Source organism: Cetorhinus maximus, chromosome 19 (assembly GCF_964194155.1).
Source record: "Cetorhinus maximus chromosome 19, sCetMax3.hap1.1, whole genome shotgun sequence".
Classification (NCBI taxonomy): domain Eukaryota; kingdom Metazoa; phylum Chordata; class Chondrichthyes; order Lamniformes; family Cetorhinidae; genus Cetorhinus; species Cetorhinus maximus.
The window spans coordinates 43,149,263-43,171,873 of record NC_135897.1 but is presented as its reverse complement, the minus strand read 5'-3'; the positions used below and the strand labels follow the sequence as shown (position 1 = coordinate 43,171,873).

At 41.5% G+C, this 22,611-nt stretch overlaps 1 protein-coding gene across 1 annotated transcript; it reads left to right on the top strand.

Moving 5' to 3' along the window:
- Window positions 1-1,583: 1,583 nt before the first annotated feature.
- On the top strand, window positions 1,584-6,967 carry slitrk3a (SLIT and NTRK-like family, member 3a). The gene is made up of 2 exons (XM_078563787.1): window positions 1,584-1,974; window positions 3,455-6,967. Exon 2 carries the CDS (start codon window positions 3,530-3,532, stop codon window positions 6,152-6,154), a length of 2,625 nt encoding a protein of 874 aa, XP_078419913.1. The 5' UTR covers window positions 1,584-1,974; window positions 3,455-3,529; the 3' UTR covers window positions 6,155-6,967.
- Window positions 6,968-22,611: the final 15,644 nt, after the last annotated feature.

The following is a 22,611-nucleotide window of genomic DNA, read 5'->3' as shown; positions in this document are numbered from 1 at the left end:
CATTAACAACAGGATTTCCCTCGCCCGCTGATCATCGCATTCAATTGCTTTCTCTTCCCCCCACCATCCCCCTTTTTTTTAAACCGGGGAGGGGGGGGCGATCGAGATCGTTATCCGCCTGAAAAGCTGAATACTAATCGGCTTGATCAGGGCATCAGTAAGTTGGAGATGGTTCTTTGCCAGGACTGTACTGGAATGGGTCCATGCTCCCAGTGAATGAGCTCGTTTCAGTGGCGCTGCTGCGTCCTGAATGGTGCATCACATCGAGAGCTATGGCACTGGCTCAGACTGCTTGCAGTCGGGCCACTTACCGCCATTCTTTGGCATATTGGCTTCGGAGCAAGAAACAGTGCGACTCGGGAGGCCTGGCCGGCGGGTTAGCGCCAGAATGCGATTATTGCGGGGCCGGTTCCTGGCTCAGTGTCTCCCCTTAAGGAACAGCGTGTCCTGGGGGCGGGGTGGGGGAGAGTGCTGAACAGCGATTCACCCGCCAGGAATGGAGCACACAGGAAGGTTTTCAGTCCTTGCAGGCTACTCGTGTGTTGCTAAAACAAACTAAATCTTAAACGCGGTGCAGCAAGTGCCCACCATCTTGATTTGAATTCCTCTGTCACACTTCTTAACCTCCGGAGCCGCTTTCTCTGATTCTGCACCTTTATTTGGCGGGGGGGTGTGGGGGTGCGTCCCGCTTTTTGGGGGCGGTTTGAATTCATGATGACCGCTGGGACCACGGCGCGGCCGCTTTAAGCCTCTCTGACTCTTGTCAGTGTTTGAACAGAGAGAATGGTAAAGGGGGAGGGGGTACAAACCTGCTGCTGTAGCCAAATTGAGCCCGAATCCCTGAGCAGCCGCCTCATGTTTGCCTGTTGAAGGCAGGGGGAAGCGGGCTTTTTATTTTATTTATTTTTTAGCGAAGACGGCGTTGAACTGTCACGGTCTTTGTTTTGAAATGGTGAGTGTCTGGTGCAGGGGAAACCAAGCAGCGCGCCAGTGTGAAAGAAATAAATCCGATTAAAAGGCGGAATAGTGCGGTGCTGCGGGCTGCCTCCTGTCGTCACTCTGCTGTTGAAAGTTGAGGGGGCGTGGGGGGGGTGGATGGGGGATGCTGAAGCCGCTTTAACGGGCGGGGGAGTGAGATCCAGGGGAATGATTGTTAAAGCGGTGAGTGGCGATACCATGAGAAGAGCGGCTCGGCGTCGGCCTATTGGACAATGCATCTAATCTCTAGTCAAGTGTCTTGGTGGAAGCGCAGCATCTGTGCCTGACTGTATGTGACTGCTCCAGTCGAGCAGGAACCGTCCGTGACCCATTAAACAGGATGCTGCTCTAGGAGCTGCTGTCTTCTTGCCGCTCCTTCGCTGCGAACTCTTCTCCCAGGGAGGAAAAGAAGGGACCGAGCCGATGGAATCCGATCCCACCTCCCCCCCCCCCTTGACAGAAAGTGAGAAGTGAAGGCGCGTCCCCGGATTGTGCCAGGCGCACCCCCGCCCTCCACCCCCCCCTCCCACCCCTCCTTCCACAACGCACTCACTCACACACTCACTCACTCACACACTCCTCCAGGCTCGTTCCAGTCACCCGTGAGTCCTCAAAGCTCATCCCATGACGTAAAAAGAGAGAGAGAGAGAGAAAATCAAGAGCCTGATCGGGGGGCAAGTGGTTCTCCGATGCAATCGAGGATCCCAAATGTGCTGGTGCACTGGCTGACAGCAGCAGCCTCGAACGGTCCTGTCCAGCTTGGGGTGAGCGAGAGGCAGACTTTTCACAGCCATCATTGAGGAAGGCAGAGAGACGGGGAAAGAGAGAGAGAGAGAGAGAAAGAGATCAGGAGGGAGAGCGAGCTGCATTCTAAAGATTCACTTACATTCCTATCACGTCGGCATTTTCCTCAGACTCTTCAACAGCGGGAGTGGAGGCAGCTCGAGCAAATCTTCAACTCTTTTTCACTTCTTGCACTAAAATCAACTACGGAGGGTGAGTAGACTGCTGTATTCGAGACTTTATGCACGGTTTAATTATGTTAGAAGATTCCCTTGATTGGGTGTTAAACTGGCATTTTCGGGAGGTTTCTTGAAGGCGTTGCAGTAATGGAATAATGTTATGATTGTATCTGGCTGTTAAGACAGTAACAGATTGTTAAAATACCTTTACTGAAATCGCGTCTTTCCCGGTTTCCATCCCTCCCTCCTCCACTCTGTTCCTGTACCACACTTGATCAGTTATCTCCTTATCTAAATATCACCGGAGGAATTTCTATTTTTAAACTTCCCTTTCCATTGTCCTGATTTTCCAGTCTTTGTAATTAACCTTTTGGGTTTATTTATTGAGCTGTCAGTGCTCTCCAGCGCAGGTCAAGGGATTTCCCCCCCTTTTTTTTGTTAGCCCAGAACTTGTTCAACTGGATATCGTCTAGGTCAGACAAAGATGATAAAAAGACATCTATATAATGTTTATCCCGACGAACTGTGAGCGTTCCACCTTGATGTTGAGGGACCATAATAAGCAAATTCGTGATTAAATTAGAGACACATGCAATGCCATCTTTATGCGCAAAGCCGGCTTTTCTCTAATTCTACCCAATAAAATCGGCGGGCAGACTCGGCCACTACAGCACCTATAGATGCAGTTCAGCCCGTCCTTTCGAGGCTGGATCCCGATTGACGGCCCTTGTCGATGCGTTTGTACCAGGATAATCCGTCAGATTATCAGATTTTGGCTCGATGATATTCACCTATGTTTTTCTTCCAGGCTTTCCACACTTAGGGCGGTTATGTGGGAATGTTTATATGTTGCAATTTATAAACCTCCAAATTGATAGACCCCCGCCCCGCCCCAAAGTAAATGAGTTTTCACATAAGCAATCAGACGGGTTGTGTCTGCCACTCTGGTTTGGAGAGTGCAAATGATTGGATTCGGTTCTGAAATATCAGAGTGCTTTATACAAGGAAAAAATGAGGGCAACACGGACTTGTGTGTTCGCAAAACACGATGTAACCCAATTCTCTGTGACACTCTCAACTGAATATCATAAAACATCGAGACGTATTTTTCTCTCAAAGGGAACAGCAATTCGCCTGTTTCCCCTTTGCCTCTTTGAAAAGGAAATGTAAAAATATCATTCAGTTAAGGAAACGAGGAACACTAATCAATCTTCAGTCACTGGCACTGCAGAAATGTTATTATCATCATATGCGCGGCGGATACTGTCAAATGCCTTTCATATTTCCAGGGAATCGCTGTAATATATTGGTGTGCTCTTTGTTTTGTAGATATTGGTACAGGTGGATAGCATTCTTCCATATGTAGAATTATTTGCTGCGAGTTAATGGGATGGATGTATATTCGGGGTATATATATACATTGACAAAGATGAATCCAATTTGTTAGGACACACTCGTTTTCTCACGGGAATTCTAAAATCTAATGCCATTTTCTACGTGTCTTCTATGTACAGTCATTGCATCTCCAGGAGGTCCCGTGCGGCAACCGTAAGAGCTGCTGTACCTCCAGCTGAACAGAAAAAATAAGGATGTTCTGGATAACCCTTGTAAGCACAATAGCTCTAGGATGGAGTACGTCGATTCCACTGATGGAGGACTCGAAAGAGTTAGATGAACCTTGCATGGAGCCATGTTACTGTGAGGAAAAGGAGAGCTTTTTGCAAATACACTGTGAAAGTAAAGGTTTTACAAATATCAGTCAGATCACTGAGTCATGGAGAAGACCGTTTAAACTTTACCTACAAAGAAACTCCATGAGGAAACTCTATACGAACGGGTTTCTATTTTTAACCAACGCAGTATCCATTAACCTTGGAAACAACGCATTGCAGGACATTCAGGCAGGGGCCTTTAACGGCATGAAACTTCTAAAACGTTTATATTTACACGAAAACAAACTAGAGGTTTTTCGAAATGATACATTCTTGGGTTTGGAGAGTTTGGAGTACTTACAGACCGACTATAACGTGCTGAAGAGGATTGACGGCGGTGCATTTAGGAACCTCAATAAATTGAAAGTGTTGATTATCAATGACAATCTGATACCCCTCCTCCCACTCAATCTCTTCAGGGCGGTTTCCTTAACCCACATCGATCTGCGTGGTAATAGGTTAAAGTCACTGCCTTACGTGGGGACGCTCGAATATATTGGCAGGCGCCTCATGGAGATTCAACTACAGGAAAACCCATGGAACTGTACCTGTGACATTGTGCCACTAAAATCTTGGTTAGAAAGCATACCATACACAGTCCTTGTAGGGGAAATTACTTGTGAAACGCCGTTCCATCTCCACGGCAAGGACCTGAGGGAGATCAGGAGGAGTGAATTGTGTCCAATCCATTCTAATGTGGAGGTGGAAGTCAGTTTGGGGATTCCGCAGCTTGCTTCCAGTAACGACAATGCGTGGCCTACCAAACCTTCCTCTATGTCCTTATCTGTGACATATACCGCTTCTTCTGTTGAATACAAGACATCAGGTAAATTACCAAAAGCAACGAGGAGTCCGAACACTTTAAAAGCACAGCCAACTCTGCGCAGCGTTTATTCGGGGCAAACTCAGCAGAGAGTTGCAGGCTACCAGACCAGACCGCCCATCCCTATCATTTGCCCTGCTGAATGCTCGTGTAGCCTACATATAAATGACTTGGGTTTGACAGTACAGTGCAAAAATAAAGCGATTCAAAATATGTCTGAACTAATACCAAGACCGTTGAACGCTAAGAAGTTGTATTTAACCGAGAATCTAATTCAGAAAATCTACAGGTCGGATTTCTGGAATTTCTCCAGTTTGGATCTATTGCATTTGGGGAGCAACAGTGTGTCATACATTCAAGATGGTGCTTTTATGAATCTTCCGAATTTAAAAACCCTATATCTGAACGGTAACAAAATCGAACGTCTCACCCCCGGCATGTTCAGGGGGTTACAAAGTTTGGAATACCTGTATTTTGAATACAACCTCATCAGAGAAATCCAGCCGGCGTCTTTCAGCCTGATGCCCAATCTCCAACTATTGTTTCTTAACAATAATGAGCTCCAAATTCTACCAACCGATGCTTTCACGGGCACCTCGCTGGGGAGGCTAAGCCTGAGGAACAACTACTTTCTGTATCTGCCGGTGAGTGGAGTGCTGGAGCATCTGGACTCCATTGTGCAGATTGACCTGAACCAGAATCCGTGGGGTTGTTCCTGCGATTTGATTGCTCTCAAGCAGTGGGTGGAAAAGATCAGCGCTGTTAAACTGGTTGGCAGCGTGTTGTGCGAGACTCCGGAACTCCTGCGCGGGGTGGATTTGAAGATGGTAGACTATGAGGTGTTATGTCCCGAACTAAAGCATGCCGCCGCCTCTCCGCCCCTCCCTGGCTCCGGAGGGAATGCTAACGTGATATCCACAACCAGGGGGTTTGGTTTCTCTTCGCAAGGTGGCGCCATTCCTCTTTCAGTCCTTATTCTGAGCCTTCTGATCATTTTCATTTCCGCTGTATTTATTGCAGCTGGTCTCTTCGCTTTCGTGCTTAGGAGGCGTAAGAAATCGCCCTTCAGGAGACGGCAGGACGTCGATTTGACTGGTATGCAAATGCAGTGCAGGATCTTCGAGGACAGAGCTGCCAACTCACCCGAGAAGGCAGCCAGCCACGTCTACGACTACATCCCCCACCCCGTCACGCAAATGTGCAACAATCCCATCTATAAACCGCGTGAGGGAGAGATGGAGGAGGAATTCTCAGAGACTCAGGAAAATAATACCAATTACAAAACTCTGGAGAAAGACAAGGAATGGAAAATGTCACTGTCCAACAGCAACCTTAATACCATAGTTACCATCAATCAGACTAACGATTTTGTTAATTTTCCAGAAAATGGGGTGATTTACCCCTGTGTGTTGGACAGAGAAAGACCAGCTCACACTGTTGGCTTTGTGGACTGCCTCTATGGCACCGTGCCCAAGTTAAAAGAGCTGCATGTCCACCCTCCTGGCATGCAATACCCTGACTTACAGCAAGATGCCAGGTTTAAAGAAACGATTTTGTTTGGCTCTTCTGGACGGGGATATCCTGACCAAACCCAAAGCGAATACCTCGAGTTAAGGGCCAAACTTCAAACTAAGCCAGACTACCTCGAAGTACTAGAGAAGACATCATACCGATTTTAGATACCACATCACAGAAAAGAACCGCAAACACAGCATGTTTAGAAGGTAAAGGGAAATTATTCGCCGTCCCCTCATTAGGTTGCTTTGGACGAAAGGCCATATTCAAATCATACTCAATGAAGTGCCTTTGCAGACTTTAGCCAGCAATGATATCAATCATATTTTTTTATGGAAACGAGAACTGACTGCGCCATCTATGATCATATAGAGGCCTGGTTATCGATGGTCATACAAGAAAAAAAACCCTATTCATTACTGGCAGCGACTTTGTTCACTTTATTTGGCAGGAAATGATGGCTCTCTCTTGCTCTCTCTCACCGAAAAGAACGCCGAGGGCATATTCTGTGAAACATTGACTGCAGTTTTGCTGCATGTGTAAAACTGCCGGGGTGTAACTCGCTCAAATGACAAGAAGTAAACTTGGTAATTAAAGTGACTGCAACGCTTTATCGTTCAGTGTTATTTAATTTTTTATATATATTATATATATATAAATATATATTATATTCAAGAGGGGAGTATAAAAACTCTACGACGCATCTAAGGATTTCAATTTGTGAATATGACGCCAAGATTTTATTATAAACAATGCACTTTCTTAAAAAAAAAGCTCGTCAATGTTGATGCTTACACCACTAACAGCTTTGTAAGAAGCACTTTTAATGTTTTCTCTCTCTCAGACACACACAAAGATTTCAAAGTGCGCATATTTATTCTGTAATTTCTGTGAACAATCATTGTAAAGGTAATAATGTTAACCCAATGTAGTGACTGCGTCTGGTAAAGCTTTCATAATAAAAGGTGTTAAAACTATGCAGTGACATGGAGAGATTGTATGTTGGTAGCAGGTCGGCAGGTGAAGGAAACAAAGGAAGCTTTGGAAGCAGTTACATGTTAATTTGCAAAAAAAAGCCTGATTCCAGAACTAAATCCAATTTAACATGTTGTCTTACAATGAGTCGCTCTCCTCCACCCCCACTATTTATATTTGGAAATGTTGCCTGAATACAACCTACTCTCTCTGAAATGGCATCAGCAGTTTCTAAGACTTCAAGCACAGCAGGCGAATGAAGTCTTGCAAAATCAGTAGGAAATGAACGCGATGGTTATTTTATTCAGCTACCTTTTGGAGAGTTTCATTTTTTAAAAAAAAGTATTTTGTTTTATTCTTAACAATGCATCCAGCTTTTGCAGCAAGCACATCCAATTGGGATCGGGTAACACTGTGTCATCGTCAGATTATGGATACAGTACAGGGAAGCCAGAAGCTAAAAAAGGAAACTGGATCTTAATGTAAATAAAGTTGTCCTTGATAAATTGTAAGTAATGCTTCTTTCAATAAATAATTCCACTGAGCAACCTGACGATATGTTCAAATTTAAGGTTATTATTGTGTCACAACAATTCGTAGAATAAGCTTCAGACGCTGCTTCAAATCATGGCAGATCTTAAGGTCTTTCTTTTGTGGAAAACGTGCTCCGACATTGCAAAAAAAGAAACCAATGAATTGAACACTAGCCGGTAGTTAGCCGGTTGTAACCTCTTGGAAAGGGTACCTGCAGCGGGAGCCACGTTGCCAGATGCAATTGTTGTGGAACTGACATGAGATGGCGATGCTATTTCCAGCAGAGGGCACCATAATCCAATCACAAATCTGATTTGACGCAACGGCTGCAAATCTTCAGTGAAAATGCAATCGGCTTTATGCACCCAGGAGGCTGAATCTTATTCGCAGTAAATTGCTGACGCATTTCTATTTTATCCCAACTGAGTTATGGTACACAAGTGAAATTGTTTTCGAATTCCGTTCGAATTTGAAAACCTGTTGGTTTCTAACATTAATTGGAAGTTGTGTTTTGTTCATAAACCTACCGGCCAAATTACCGCCTTAAATGTTTGGCAGCTTATTACTGCGTTACCGACGGCGAGCCTCATAGTCGTGATCAAATGAACCTGTGGATGCAATGTTTCAGATTTTCATATGGCCCTACCTCCGCTGCAGGCACCTTGTAAACTGGTAAACATAAATCAGTTTCCAAGCACAAGGACAAATATGGTTTAATGACATTAATCAGGTGGTTCTATTTGCTAAACATGCACGTCTCCGCGATATAACTGTGCTTGTCCAGCACGCAAAACAGGATTTATCTGTCTAACTTAAAAATGAGGCAGAAGCTGCATTTACATTTTCCTGTCCCGGAGTCCGACCCGCACATTTGACGGCAAGGACTTTATTTTTCTGATTAAGATAGAATGTTGTTGATAATAACTCGGTGTGCACTGCGTGTTTGTTATTGATAAACGCCATTTTTAAAGGGGTGGCTATATTTTAACTCATTACAGCTTCTGACTGTCCTGCATGGGTCTGAAATGTACGTATTTGAAAAGGTTACTGTTGCGTGTAGTGATTGAGGTGTTTGAATGTCTGAACTCCTCGCACTAACTGTGGAGAACGGCACGATTCCATGACACATTACGGGCGAACTAATGCACAATAGTTTGGTGTGAGCCCAGCAACAGTACCACTACTCCTCTTCTGAAATTGTTAGAATTGTGGGACCAATTGTTTAATGACTTATTGTACTTTTTTTAACTTTGTATGATCAGAAGGTCACTCGTGGTGGGAGGGAAGGGGGTGGAGGGAGGGAATAGAGATGAGCGTTTATTTTTTTCCACTTGTTATTGTAAAGCAATTGCTGTCAGACGAATTGTTAAATCTGCCATTCAAATAGAATATTTTCCAATCGAACTCTTAATAGAGCCAAGAAAAACTTAACGCCTCAACATGGCACGGAAGAGAAAGTGCATTTTTTGTGACCTAATCGCATTGTTTTCCCCTGCTCCTCTTGCCTTGCACCATTCACCCTTTTGTCATTTAATCTCTCCCGTCATCCACCCTATCACAGAACCTCCCCCCGCCACCTTTTTTTGTTCTAACCTCCCCTCCCCCACTTACCCCGCCTCTATACGTGTTTAAAACTGGTCACATTTCTAACTTTTTCCGGTTCTGACCAAATGTCATCGACCTGAAATGTTAACCCTGTTTTGCTCTCTCCATAGCTGCTGAATGATCTGCTAAGCATTTTCAGCATCTATTTTTATTTCAGATTTCCACCATTCCAAATACTTTGCTTTTTTTATTGCTCCCTCCCAAGTATCAATTAAAGGGAAAATCAGTGGTCCCGGTGGTAGGGAAGGGGTATATTGGGCAGAAATATACCTCTCCTCCACCACTAGAAAGAGTGTAAAATCATTGCTAAGAGTGCCGGTCAGGTTCACCACTAGCTGCCATTGAGCTGATTGGAATTGACTGGCACCCATATCACCCTTGAATACCTATCTGGAGACTACATGCATCTAGTTAGATTAAAGCCTTTCAGTAACAAGCTGATTTCTGCTGAAAACTTCAGGTGTATTCCAATGGTGATTTCCTTTTAAATGTCTTCTTATAACAATGCTAATAAAATATTAATAACAATTTTACATTTGAGGAAACAATGTTCTTATGTTTTGGAGGGTTTTCAACAAGCCTAGCCCTGCAGCCACCATTTACAGCTCGTTATGAGAAATCCTCTTGCAGCATTGGGCCATGAAAGAAATTTTCACTGTATGGTTGACATATCTGCAAACCTTAATACACAAACGTTTTAAATCAATTCTTTAGTGTGTATCTTTGTTATTATTGGTTATATAAAAATTTAATTTGCTCTGAAAAACAAAGGAATAGTGGATTACCAGCTATATTGTTGGTACTTGTGTAAATAAATATCTTCAGAGGCACTTTACAACAATGTTCTTTTAAGCACAAAAGCAAAACATCACAGATGCTGAAAATCTGAAATAAGAATTGAAAATGCTAGAAATACTCAGCAGATCTGGTAGAATCCGTAGAGAGAGGAACCGAGTAAACTTTTCAGGTCAGTGACCTTTAATAGCTTGGATTTTTAAAAATCGATGGGTCTTAACATTGGTGCTCTGTATGGTTATGGGCGATGGCCACTAGGTTTTTGTTGTTGTTGAGTTGATTTACTTGGTAAAATTTGATTTCATTGTTAAAATTTTACATCTGTTGTTGACTCTTACCATGCAAGTTTTACAAAACGTATTGACATAAGGTGAGTATAAATCCTTTTTGTACTCTATTAAAATAATTACTTATTTTTCAAAGCTGATATTTTTGGATGGATTTGGGATGCAGGGACTGATTACTAATTAAAACAAAGATTTGTTTAAAATGTCTTACCTGAAAATATATTCACCAGCAGTTATGATTCCAATGAATTGTTTCTCTACTGTAATTCATTTTTAACGTTCTTTTTCCATAATATCTATAATGGTATAGTCATATCAGAACAAAATAGCAAAATACTGCGGATGCTGAAAATCTGAAATAAAAGCAGAAAATTCTGGAAACACACAACAGGTCTGGCAGTATCTGGGGAGAGAGAAACAGAGTTAATGTTTCAGGTCTGTGACTGATGAAAAATTAGTCATATCAGCGTGTTGAATTCGATTTGTTGTAATTTACTAGATTAGCAATGTACAAAACTGTAAAGTACAGGCTTTTTGTATCATGGATAATTAGATTTTTATTCTGTTTAAATATTTCAGTGCAATTTATACTCCAGCGATACAACAGTATCCAACAAAACATTCAATAATCTAAAATTAATCATGAATAATCAGAAATGATTAATTTATTTCTACTTTGGTCTCCAGATTAATATGATTACATAAAGAATCATTACACAAGCAAATAGTTAAAATAAATTCCACTAACTAATGCCAATGAACAGTAGTCTTCAATTGATGACATTAACTAAAAAAGTCTTGCTGAGTGACATTAGAAGCTACAAATTTGCAAAATACAATACGCATGCAAAGGTTTCAGAGATTTTAACTTGCTGATGCCCATTCACTAAATTGAGCCACCATACTGTGAAAATTACTGCACTGTAGGTCTGGACTGCTGATTGCTGTTGAAAGATCAGAATGTGGAAAATTTGGATCCTCTTCTGTTTCCATGCTTGTCACTCCTTATCCTCTGTTGCATTTTGAAATAATTATAAGTACAAAGGCACAATACAATAAGAATTGATCACAGTTTTCAACCTATAAGGCATATTGTATAGATGTGTATGTGACTGTGCAGGAATGCTCCAGATTTCAGCTTCACCATTTATGTGCTTCAATAATAAGCACATAAAATCTTCTGCTGCTTGTGACTTTTGGTGATTTCGAAATGCTGAAACCAAAAGTCTATTTATGAAGTGTTCACATGTAGACAATTTTTATGTACATAGGTCACTTTGGTCACAGTGTACAATCACTTTTATCCATATAACTCACAACATTGAATTGAAGTTGCAGGAGTACAGTAAGGCCATCTATTTATTTTATAGTTTGCCTAGGATGTTGAATAGAGATTGTGGTTTATTCATATATATGGCTTTGCGTCAAATATAATTTTTAAAAGGAAATTGGATATATACTTGAAAAGGGAAAAAAATACAAGGCTGTGTGAAGTGAATGGGTGAGTGGCTTGAATTGGATAACTCTTTCCAAGAGTGACACAGTACAATTCTTTGTGGAAACCTGCATGCAACTACTCTCACAATGCATGGTCCAGGTTGTTGTAGATGAAATAATGTTGAAATAATAACAGAAAATATTTGGAACACTCAGCCGATCAAGCAACATCTGTAGAGACAGGAAGTTAGGGGTAATATTTGAATTTTTGTCTGAACATGATACAAACTCCTGCCTGGCAATTTCTGGGCATATTGCTGAAATATTGGTGTCAAATTCTAGAACTCCCTCCATAACAGCATTGTGGGAGTATCTTCAGCACACAGTCTATGGAGGTTCAAGAGGATCGTTCACCTCCACCTTCTCAAGGGCAATTGAGTGATGGGCAATAAATGCTGATCCTGCCAGTTATGCCCACATCCTATAATTTAATTTTTTAAAATGAGCATTCAGGAAATGTTAGGGATAAGATCTGTATGATCAAGTATGATCAAGGTAATTGTAGACCTGTTTAAACATGGTGCTGTATTTATCTTTATGATTGAAATCCAATAAAATAGGCCACGTTTTTAAAGCAAAATGTATCAGTCTCACTTCAGATGATGTGAGAGTCTGCTATTGTCAGTCGCAAAGTGCACTGCAGGAATGGGAATCATTGTAGAATTTAAAGTCCGTTGTGTTATCTCTGCCTTGCAAGTTTACTTTTTCTCCTCAAACATCATTAATATTTGATGTTTATGATTCCATAGTAAACATCAATTTGCAGCTTTGCAATCCCTGTACATTTCACACTTTGAAGTGTGCAAAGTGTGAAGTGATGGATATTACCTAATTCTCTTGATCAGAACTCATAAACCAGCTGGTTTTGCAGAGGCACTAATTGTGGAATACGAGGATAATAACATAGTGCAAATTAACAGAGATGAAAAGATTGGTTTAAATTGAAACTATTACAATTCAGAATTTCAACCATTTGTATACCAGATATTGGTTGACTATAATTTAACAACTGACTGCCACATCTTGCTAGGTCAACAGTTACATGAAAATCATAATAAACTGCTTTAAAGTAATCTAAAATTTGCAATTTTTCTAAAGCAAAATCATCAGTTCAGTCCCATTTTTATCCACAATTTGACATTGTATATATAATAAATATTTTTCAATGTCTTCAAAATTTGACCATGCTTCTTGCAGAATTTGCATTCTTAGATTACTGGTCTTTAGGAGCATCTATTTTAACTATAGTGAAGCACAAAAATCATTGCAAAATGTTTCTTTAGTGCTGGAAGATATTAGTATAAATGTACTATATATACTGTTACTGTATATTTACAATCACACTTTTTATTTCATGGCTTGTGGGCGTTGCTGGCTAGACCAGCATTTTTATTGCCCATGCCTAATTGCCCTTGAGAAGGTGGTGGTGAACCACTGAAGTCCATGTGGTGTAAATACACTGTGCTGTTAGGGATGGAGTTCCAGGATTTTGACCCAGTGGAAGTGAAGGAACAATGATATATTTCCAAGTCAGGATGTGATCAGTGTGGTTTGGAGGGAAACTTGCAGGTGGTTGTGTTCCCATGCATCTGCTGCCTTGTCTTTCTAGGTGGTAGCAGTTGTGGGTTTGGAAGGTGCTGTCAAAGGAGACTTGGTGAGTTGCTGCAATGCATCTTGTGGATGGTACACACTGCTACCACTGTGTGCCCACAGTGGAGGGAGTGGATGTTGAAGGTGGTGGATATGGTGCCAATCAAGTGGGCTGTTTTGTCCTGGATAGCATTGAGTTTCTTGAACCTTGATGGAGCTGCACTCATTCAGGAAATTGGAGCGTATTCCATGACGCTTCTGACTTGTGCCTTGTACATGGTGAACAGGCTTGGGGCAGTCAGCAGGTGAGTTACTCGCCGCAGGATTCCTAGCCTCTGACCTGCTCTTGTAGCCACAGTATTTATATGGCTGGTCCAGTTCAGTTTTTGGTCAATGGTAACTCCCAGAATGTTGATAATGGGGGATTCAGTGATGTCAATGCCATTGAATGTCAATGGAAGATGGTTGGATTCTCTCATGTGGAATATAGTCATTGCCTGGCACTTGTGTGGCAGGAATGTTACTTGTCACTTAACAGCCCAAGCCTGTTCAAGTTTTGCTGAATATGAATATGGCTGCTTCAGTATCTGAGGTGTTGCAAATGGTGCTGAACATTGTGCAATCATCAGCGAACATCCCCACTTCTGACCTTATGATGGAGGGAAGCTCATTGATGAAACAGCTGAAGATGGTTGGGCCGAAGACACTATCCTGAGGAACTCCTGCCATGATGTCCTGGGACTGAGATGATTGACCTCCAACAACCACAACCATCTTCCTTTGTGCCACATATGACTCTGACCAGCAGAGAATTTTCCACCGATTTCCATTGACTCCAGTTTTGCTGGGGCTCTTTGGACACTCGGTCAAATGCCGCATGATGTCAAGAGCAGTCACTGTCACCTCAACTCTTGTGTTCAGCTGTTTTGTCCATGTTTGAACCAAGGCCATAATGAGGTCAAGGGCTGAGTGGGCCTGGCGAAACCCAAATTGAGTGTCAGCGAGCAGGTTATTGCTGAGTAAGTGCCACTTGATAACACTGTTTGCTGATGATTGAGGGTAGACTGATGGGGCGGTGATTGGCCAGTTGGATTTGTCCTGCTTTTGGTGGATTGGACATTCCTGGGCAGTTTTCCACATTGCCGGTAGATGCCAGTGCTGTAGCTCTACTGGAACAGCTTGGCTTAGGGCACAGCTAGTTCTGGAGCACAAGTCTTCAGTACTATTGCAGGAATATTGTCAGGGCCCATACGCTTTACAGTGTTCAGTGCCTTCAGCCATTTCTTGATATCATGTGGAGTCAATCAAATTGGCTGAAGACTGGCATCTGTGATGCTGGGGACCTCAGGAGGATGCCGAGATGGATCATTCACTTGGCAGTTGTGGCTGAAGATTGTAGCAAATGCTTCAGCCTTAACTTTTGCACTGATATGCTGACTTCACCATCATTGAGGATGGGAATATTTGTGGAGCCTCCTACTCCAGTGAGTTGATGAATCATCCACTACCATTCACAGTTGGATGTGGCAGGACTGCAGAGCTTAGATCTAATCCGCTGGCTATGGAATTTCTTAGCTCTGTCTATTGCATACTGCTTTTGCTCTTTGGCATGCAACTAGTCCTGTGTGTAGCTTCACCAGATTGAAACCTAATTTTTAAGGTATGCCTGGTGCTGCTCTTGGCATGCCCCCCTTCACTCTTCATTGAACCAGGATTGATACCCTGGTTTGATGGTAATGGTAGAGTGAAAGCTGTGCCTGGCCACGACATTACAGATTGTAGTTAAATACAATTCTGCTGCTGCTGATGGCCCACAGCACCTCATGGATGCCCAATTTTGAGTTGATAGATCTGATTGAAGTCATTTGGCATGATGGTAGTACCACACAACATGATGGAGGGTATCCTCAATGTGAAGGCTGAACTTCATCTCCACAACTACTGTATGGTAGTCAGTCCTACCAAAATTGCCATGGAAGGATGCATTGCAACAGGTAGATTGGTGAGTACGAGGTCAAGTAGGCTTTTCCCTCACCACTTGCTGCAGACTCAGTCTAGCAAATATGTCCTTTAGGAATCAGCCAGCTCCATCTGTACTCGTGCTACTGAGCCACACCTGGTGATAGATATTGAAGTCCCCCACCCAGAGTACATTCTGTATCCTTGCCACCCTCAGTGCTTCCTCCAAGTGGTGTTCAACATAGAGGAGTACTGATTCATCAGCTGAGGGAGGGCGGTAGGTGGTAATCACAGGAGGTTTCCTTGCCCTTGTTTTACCTGTTGCCATGAGACTTCATGGGGTCCAGATCGATGTTTACAACTCTCTGAGTAACTCCCTCCCTACTGTATACCACTGTGCCACCACCTCTGGTTGGACTGTCCTGTTGGTGGGATGGGACATACCCAGGGATGGTGGCGGTGGTGTCTGGGACATTGTCTGTACGGTATGATTCCATGAGTATGACTATGTCAGGCTGTTGCTTGACTAGTCAGTGGGACAGCTTTTTCAATTTTGGCACAAGACCAATGTTAGTAAGGAGGACTTTGCAGGGTCGACAGGGCTGGGTTTGGTATTGTAATTTCCGGTGCCTTGGTCAATGCTGGGCGATCCGTCTGGTTTCTAGACTTCGTATTGGTTTGATACAACTGAGTGGCTTGCTAATCCATTTAAGAGTCAACCACATTGCTGTGGGTTTGGAGTTACATGCAGGCCAGACCAGGTAAGGATAGCAAACGTCCATCCCTAAAGAGAATTAGTGAACCAGATAGGCTTTAATGACAATTGTTTCATGGAGACTATTACCGAGACTAGCTTTTGTTTTAAATTCCAGATTTATTAAATGAATTTATATCCTACCAGCTGCCATGGTGGGATTTGAACCCATGTTCCCAGAGCATTAGCCTGGGCCTGTGGATTACTAGTCCAGTGATATTACCATGATGCCACCGCCTCCCCTAATTTGCACCAAACTGAAATCATGGTGCAAATAACAACCTGATATTAAGGTCAATCATATGCTACTTCCCATTTGAACAGTTTCTAGTATTCATAGGCATTTGATTGACACCTCCTGCAACTAATTATCTTATATCTTGAGGCCAGTACAGGAGGTGGCAGTGAGGGTGAGATCACACATGACAAGTGCCACCACTTGAGGAGACACAAATGTTTTGTTATTCAGGATTGTCATTTTCTGTTGTGAATAATTAAGGGAAAATTGGATCACAATTATTTAGCCAGTGCAATGCAATCTATTAGATATAAATATTAAGTACTTCCCTATTTGAAGGATAATTAACGTTGTAACATGCATATGATGGCAGACTACAATGAGGATTTAGAATTGGTTTATCATTTGTGCTATGTATTCATTTTTGTAGTGGTATATGAGTATATAATACAATTGCAAACGATATGTGTTGGTATAAAGAAATGGTTAGTGAAGGGAGCATATATTGATGAGGAGCTTGAGATATTTTAGTCATAACAAACCAATGTATTTATTTTGTATAAACAAAGACATGTTAAGTGCTCAGTTTCAATATGGCATCTTATGCTTTAGTTCTGAATCAACCTCAAACCTTTTGTGAGTACTTTACGTGAACTCTTATTAGATTCATTTTATTGCAGTTTCTGCTCCAAAATCTACCAACTTGGACATAATGATGGATCCTAAATGCATTCCCTTATATCTGTGCTAGCTTATTTGCGTAATTTTTCATTTAGCAGTACAAACCTGTTAATATTCTTTGCATGCAGTGATAACTGTTTTGCAAATTATTTTACTGATTCAGTTTTCCTACAAATAAGTCTACGAGAACCAGATGGTATAGTTGGTTATTGAACTATCATTTTATCTTTGGACCTGTATTTCTATATTTGAATCTAGCCCAAACAATAGAATAAACAAATTCTTGTCACTGGTGGAAGTAAAAATGCTATGAGGTTGTCCAAACTCTGCAAGGTATGAGTTCACAGTGTAATTTCCCCCATGATATGCTGATTGGCACTAAAGCTGCAGTCTAATTCAAGAGACATGAAGCATGGATGGTATGTAATGGTCATACTCATAGCTTAAAGATGCTTTTATGAGGATGAGGCTGAGTTGAAGATATATTGTTGGGATATGATTGAGTGTGATGTATTCCTCATTTAATACACTGAAATCGACCATAGACTGCTTGTTGCTGATATTAGAGTGAAAATTTGAAAATACTCCATTCTACAGCAATTACCTCCATGAACACACATTCTATGTCCCTCATCGAAAAGAAAAGTTACTAGCTTAGCATTTCTTTGCATAGAAACATAGAAACCTATGCACAGAAGGAGTCCCTTGGGTCCATTGTGCGTTTGCTGGCTCTTTGAAAGAGCAGTTGTGCTTAGCCTCACATCCCTGCTTTATGCCCATAACCCTACAATGTCCTCCTCCTCGAATATCTGTCCAGCTCTCTTTTAACATTATTTATAGAATCAGCTTCTACAACCTTTTCAGTCTGAGTTTTCCATATCCTGACAACTCTCCGAGTAAAAACATTTCTCCCCAACTCCTTTCTAGATCTCGTAAATGATTTTGAATCTGTGACCTCTAGTTACTTTTTAAAATTCATTCATGGGATGTGGGCATCGCTGGCTAGCCCAGCATTTATTGCCCATCCATAATTGTCCTTGAGAAGATGGAGGTGAGCTGCCTTCTTGAACTGCTGCAGTCCATAGCAGAGGGAATATTTTTTCTCTATCTACTATATCAAACCCTCTCTTCATTTGGAAATACTTGTTTAGATCACTTCTTAACCTTCTTTGCTCCAAGGAGAACAGTCTTAACTTTTCAACCTATCCTCATAACTGAAGTCCCTCACCCTTGGTAACATCTTGGTAAACCTCCTCTGTACTCTTTCTAAGGTCTTTACACCTTTTCTAAATTGTGATGCCCAGAATTGACCACAGTACTCCAGCTAAGGCCTAACTAATGATTTATAAAGTTCTAGCATGACCTCTTTGCTTTTAAGTTCTATTAGTAGACCTTAGCTCAGTTGGCTAGCTTGTGGTTCAGAATAATGCCAACGAGTTTGATTCCTATTCTGGCTGCAGTAGATCTTGGATCTGTCACCTAGCCCTGGCCCTGAGATTGGAAGGCAATAGCAAACCATCACTGAAAAAACAGCCAAGGAAACAGCTCAGCAGACAATGAGCCAAGCACCTGCCTTTAGGCAGGGCACAGATGAATGAATATATAAACCCAATTAACCTATTTTTTAAACTATCAACTAGCTGTGTCACCTTTAAGGATTTCTGTTCATTTATGATACCATTTTGAGTTTGCTGTATTTCCATATTAGTCCTCCCAAAGTGCATCACTTCATACTTTTCCACATTGAACTCCATCTGCCATGCTTCTGCCCATTTCACTATCCTCTATGTCCTTTTTTTTAACTTGGCTGAATCTGCTTTATTATATCTATTCAGTATGCATTTTCATTTCATTGTATCTTTTTATCACTATATCTTCCGTGGAAATGTGTTCTGCCAAGTGGAAAGTAAAGGCAATTATCATTCATAATGCATAATTTTACAGTCCATACATGCCCATGCTTAATCAAACAATATTGACCCAAAGTCACCTTTACAAATGGCAATCAAATTCAAGTATCTGGATCAGCCTAACACCTCAAGCACTATTTATTATAGTGGAGTGACTGAAAATCACAAGATAAATATGATTACTCCATATTATTGTAAATAAGTAGTTGTTTCGTTGTACGGAACTTGAGTATTGCTGAAAAAATTAAAAATTGCATGTGATCAATATGTTCTCTTATTATGTATAGGAGTCAGAGTGCTGTATTGTTTAGACATTTCAGGTATTCATTCAACACTGATTTTAGAACTAATTGGGGCTTTCCTCCAAAGAAATGCTAACAGTAATTTTCCTACATGTTATGCATGAAAGACCTTTCCCAACCTCAGGATGGTAGCATAGTAGTAATGTTATTGGACTAGTAATCTAGATGCCTGGACTAATACTCCAGAGATGCATGTTCAAATCCCACCATGACAGATAGGGGAATTTAAATTTAATTAATAAATCTGGAATAAAAACACTAGTCTCGTTAATATGGCATCATGGAGTCCTAGACAATTTAAAACAATGGGAATCAGGTGGAAAACTCTACACTGGATCGAGTCATATCTAGCACGGCGGATGATGGTTGTTGCCGTTGGAGGCCAATCATCTCAGCCCCAGAACATTACTGCAGACATCTTCAGCCGCTTCATTAATAACTTTCTCCCCAATGTAAGGTCAGAAATGGGGATGTATGCTGATGATTGCAGTGTTCAGTGTCATTTTTACTTTTCAGAAACAGAACCATGTCTGCCTGCAGCAAGATCTGAACAACATTCAAGCTTGGGTTGATAAGGGGCAAGTAACATTGGCGCCACACAAGTGCCAGGCAATGACCATCTCCAACAAGACAGAATCTAACCATCACCCCATGATGTTCAGTTATCATCACTGAAACTCCTAGCATCAACATTCTGGACTGTCACCATTAACCAGAAACTGAACGGGACCAATCATAAATACTGTAACTTCAAGAGCAGGTCAGAGGCTGGGGATTGTGTGACAAGTAATTCATCTCCTGACTCTCCAAAGCCTGTCTACCATCCACAAGGCACAATTCTGGAGTGTGATGGAATACACTCCATTTGCCTGGATGAGTGCAGCTCCAACAACACTCAAGAAGCTCAACACCATCCAAGACAAAGCAGCCCACTTGATTGGCACGCTATCCACCACCTTAAACATTAATTCTCACTATCATCAGCACACAGTGGCAGCAGTGTGTACCATCTACAAGTTGCATGCAGCAACTTGCCAAGGCTCCTTCGACAACACCTTTCAAACCCTCGACTTCTACCACCTAAAAGGACAAGAACAGCAAACACTCGAGAACACCACCATCTGCAATTTCCCCTCCAAGTCACATACCATCCTACCTTGGAACTATATCACTGGTCCTTCACTGTCACTGGGTTAAAATTCTGAAACTCCCTTCCTAACAGCACTGTGGGTGTACCTACACCAGATGAACTGCAACAGTTCAAGAAGGCAACTCATCACGATCTTCTGAAGGGAAGTTAGAAATCGACAATAAATATTAGCTTTGTCAGTGGCCCTCACATCTCAAGAATGAATTTTAAAAAGTGCTTTACAGCAAGTGGTGCACTTTTTTGAAATGTAGTCAATGCTGTAATAAAGGATACATGACAGTGAATTTTTTCACAGCTAGATTCCACAAATGGCAACGTGATTATGAGCTGAGAGATGTCCTTTTCGAGGGATAAATATTTCTCAGGACATGGAGGAAAACTCCCCTGATCTTCTTCAAAATGCCAAAGGATCTTTTGCATCGAGCTGAGGGCAGACAGAACCTCAGTTTAACAACTCACCTGAAAGACAACACCTCTTAGAGTGCAGCACACCCTTAGTACTACACTGAAGTGTCAACTGAGATTTTGTGCTAAAGTCTCTGGTGTCGGACTCGACCCCATAACCTTGTGACTCAGAGGTGCAAGCGCTACCCCTGCACCACTGTTGGCAGCATTTCATCTACTTGATCACAACATCTTTTGCAGAAAAACATAAAAACCCTACAGGGTGACCATTGTTGTTATATTACAGTTTATTGCCTACTTATTTTGACAACAAGCAGAAGGCTTTCCTTGGGGGAATGTAGTCATGTTAGCAAAATATACCCACTGGCCATCCTTAACTATCTGTATGGAAGCATCTACTGTTTGTGCTGAGCATACAACATTGTTTTGACAGTATTTATCATTGTGCCGTAAACCCGAATACATAAGTGTTTGTTCTATGGCAGATGCAATTCTGACTTCTTTAAAAAAATAAATCACTTTGTCTCCAATATGACAAGAACTAGTTTTGATTTCCTGCTGAAAATATGAAATATCCCAGAAAATTGCAGGCGGAAAGAAATAATCCTGGATAATAAATAGGGTGAAAATGTACCCAGTTTTTGGTTAATGTTGAAAAACAAGCAGGTTAAAATAAAGCTACTCTCTGATGAACTCAGTTTTGCTCAACAAGGCTTAAGGAAACACGTAAGCCCTAGAACAAGTTTAAAGAAGAACCACGTTTTTAAAGAAACCAGCAGAGGGCCACCAAAATGTTGATAAAAAGGGAAAAAAATAGAATACAAGGGTAAACTAGTCAGAAATATAAAAACAGATTGTAAGAACTTTGTAAGTATATAAAGAGGAAGAGAGTAACTAAAGTAAACATTAGCACCTTAGAAGCAGAGACAGGAGAAATTATGTGGAATGAGAAAATGACAGAGGCATTGAACAAATATTCTGTGTCTGGCTTCACAGTAGAAAACATAAGTTTTATACCAGAAATAGATGGTAACCTAGGGGCTAAAAAGTGCGGAAACTAAGGTAATTAACATGAGCGGTGAAAAACTATTGGCAAAGCTTAAGGGACTAAAATTTGACAAATCCCCAGGACCTGATGGCCTACACCCTAGGGTCCTAAGAAAGATAGCTACAGAGATAGTGGATGTGCTGGCTGTGATTTCCTTGGATTCGGGAATGGTCCCGTTAGATTGGAAGTTGGCAAATGTTACATCACTTTTCAAGAAAGGACGGAGAGAGAAAACAGTGAACTACAGGCTAGTTAGCCTAACATCAGTTGTTGGGAAAATGCTGGAATCTATTATTAAGGAAGTCTTAACAATGCATTTCGAAAAGCATAGCGTGATTTGAACAAGTCAACACGGCTTTACTCAAGGGAAATTATGTTTGAAAAATCTATTAGAGTTTTTTGAGAACGTAAATAGTATGGCACATAAAAGGGAGCCAGTAAATGCGCTATAACTGAATTTCCAAAAGGCATTCGATAAGGTGCTGCACAAAAAGTTAATAGGCAAGATAAGAGCTCATGGAGTTGGGATAATATTTTAACATGGATAGAGGATTGGTTAATGGATAGAAAGCAGAGAATGGACATAATGTGGGGCTTTTTCAAGTTGACAGGTGGTGAATAGGGGAGTGTTGCAAGGATCAGTGCTGGGCTTTAGCTATTGGCAATATTTATTAATGAATTTGATGAAGAGACAGCGAGTAATATATCAAAGTTTGCTGATGATATCAAGCTAGGTGGGAAGGCATGCTGTGGGAAGGACACAGAGAGGCTGGAAAGAGATATAGACAGGTTAAGTGAGTGGACAACAAGAGAGCAGATGGACTATGGTGTAGGGAAGCCTGAAATTATTCACTTTGGTCGTAAGAATAGAAAAACATATTTTTCAAAAAG

Bases quoted from the DNA above. Each gene is read 5' to 3' on its own strand.
- slitrk3a (XM_078563787.1), top strand. From the start codon at position 3,530: ATGTTCTGGATAACCCTTGTAAGCACAATAGCTCTAGGATGGAGTACG.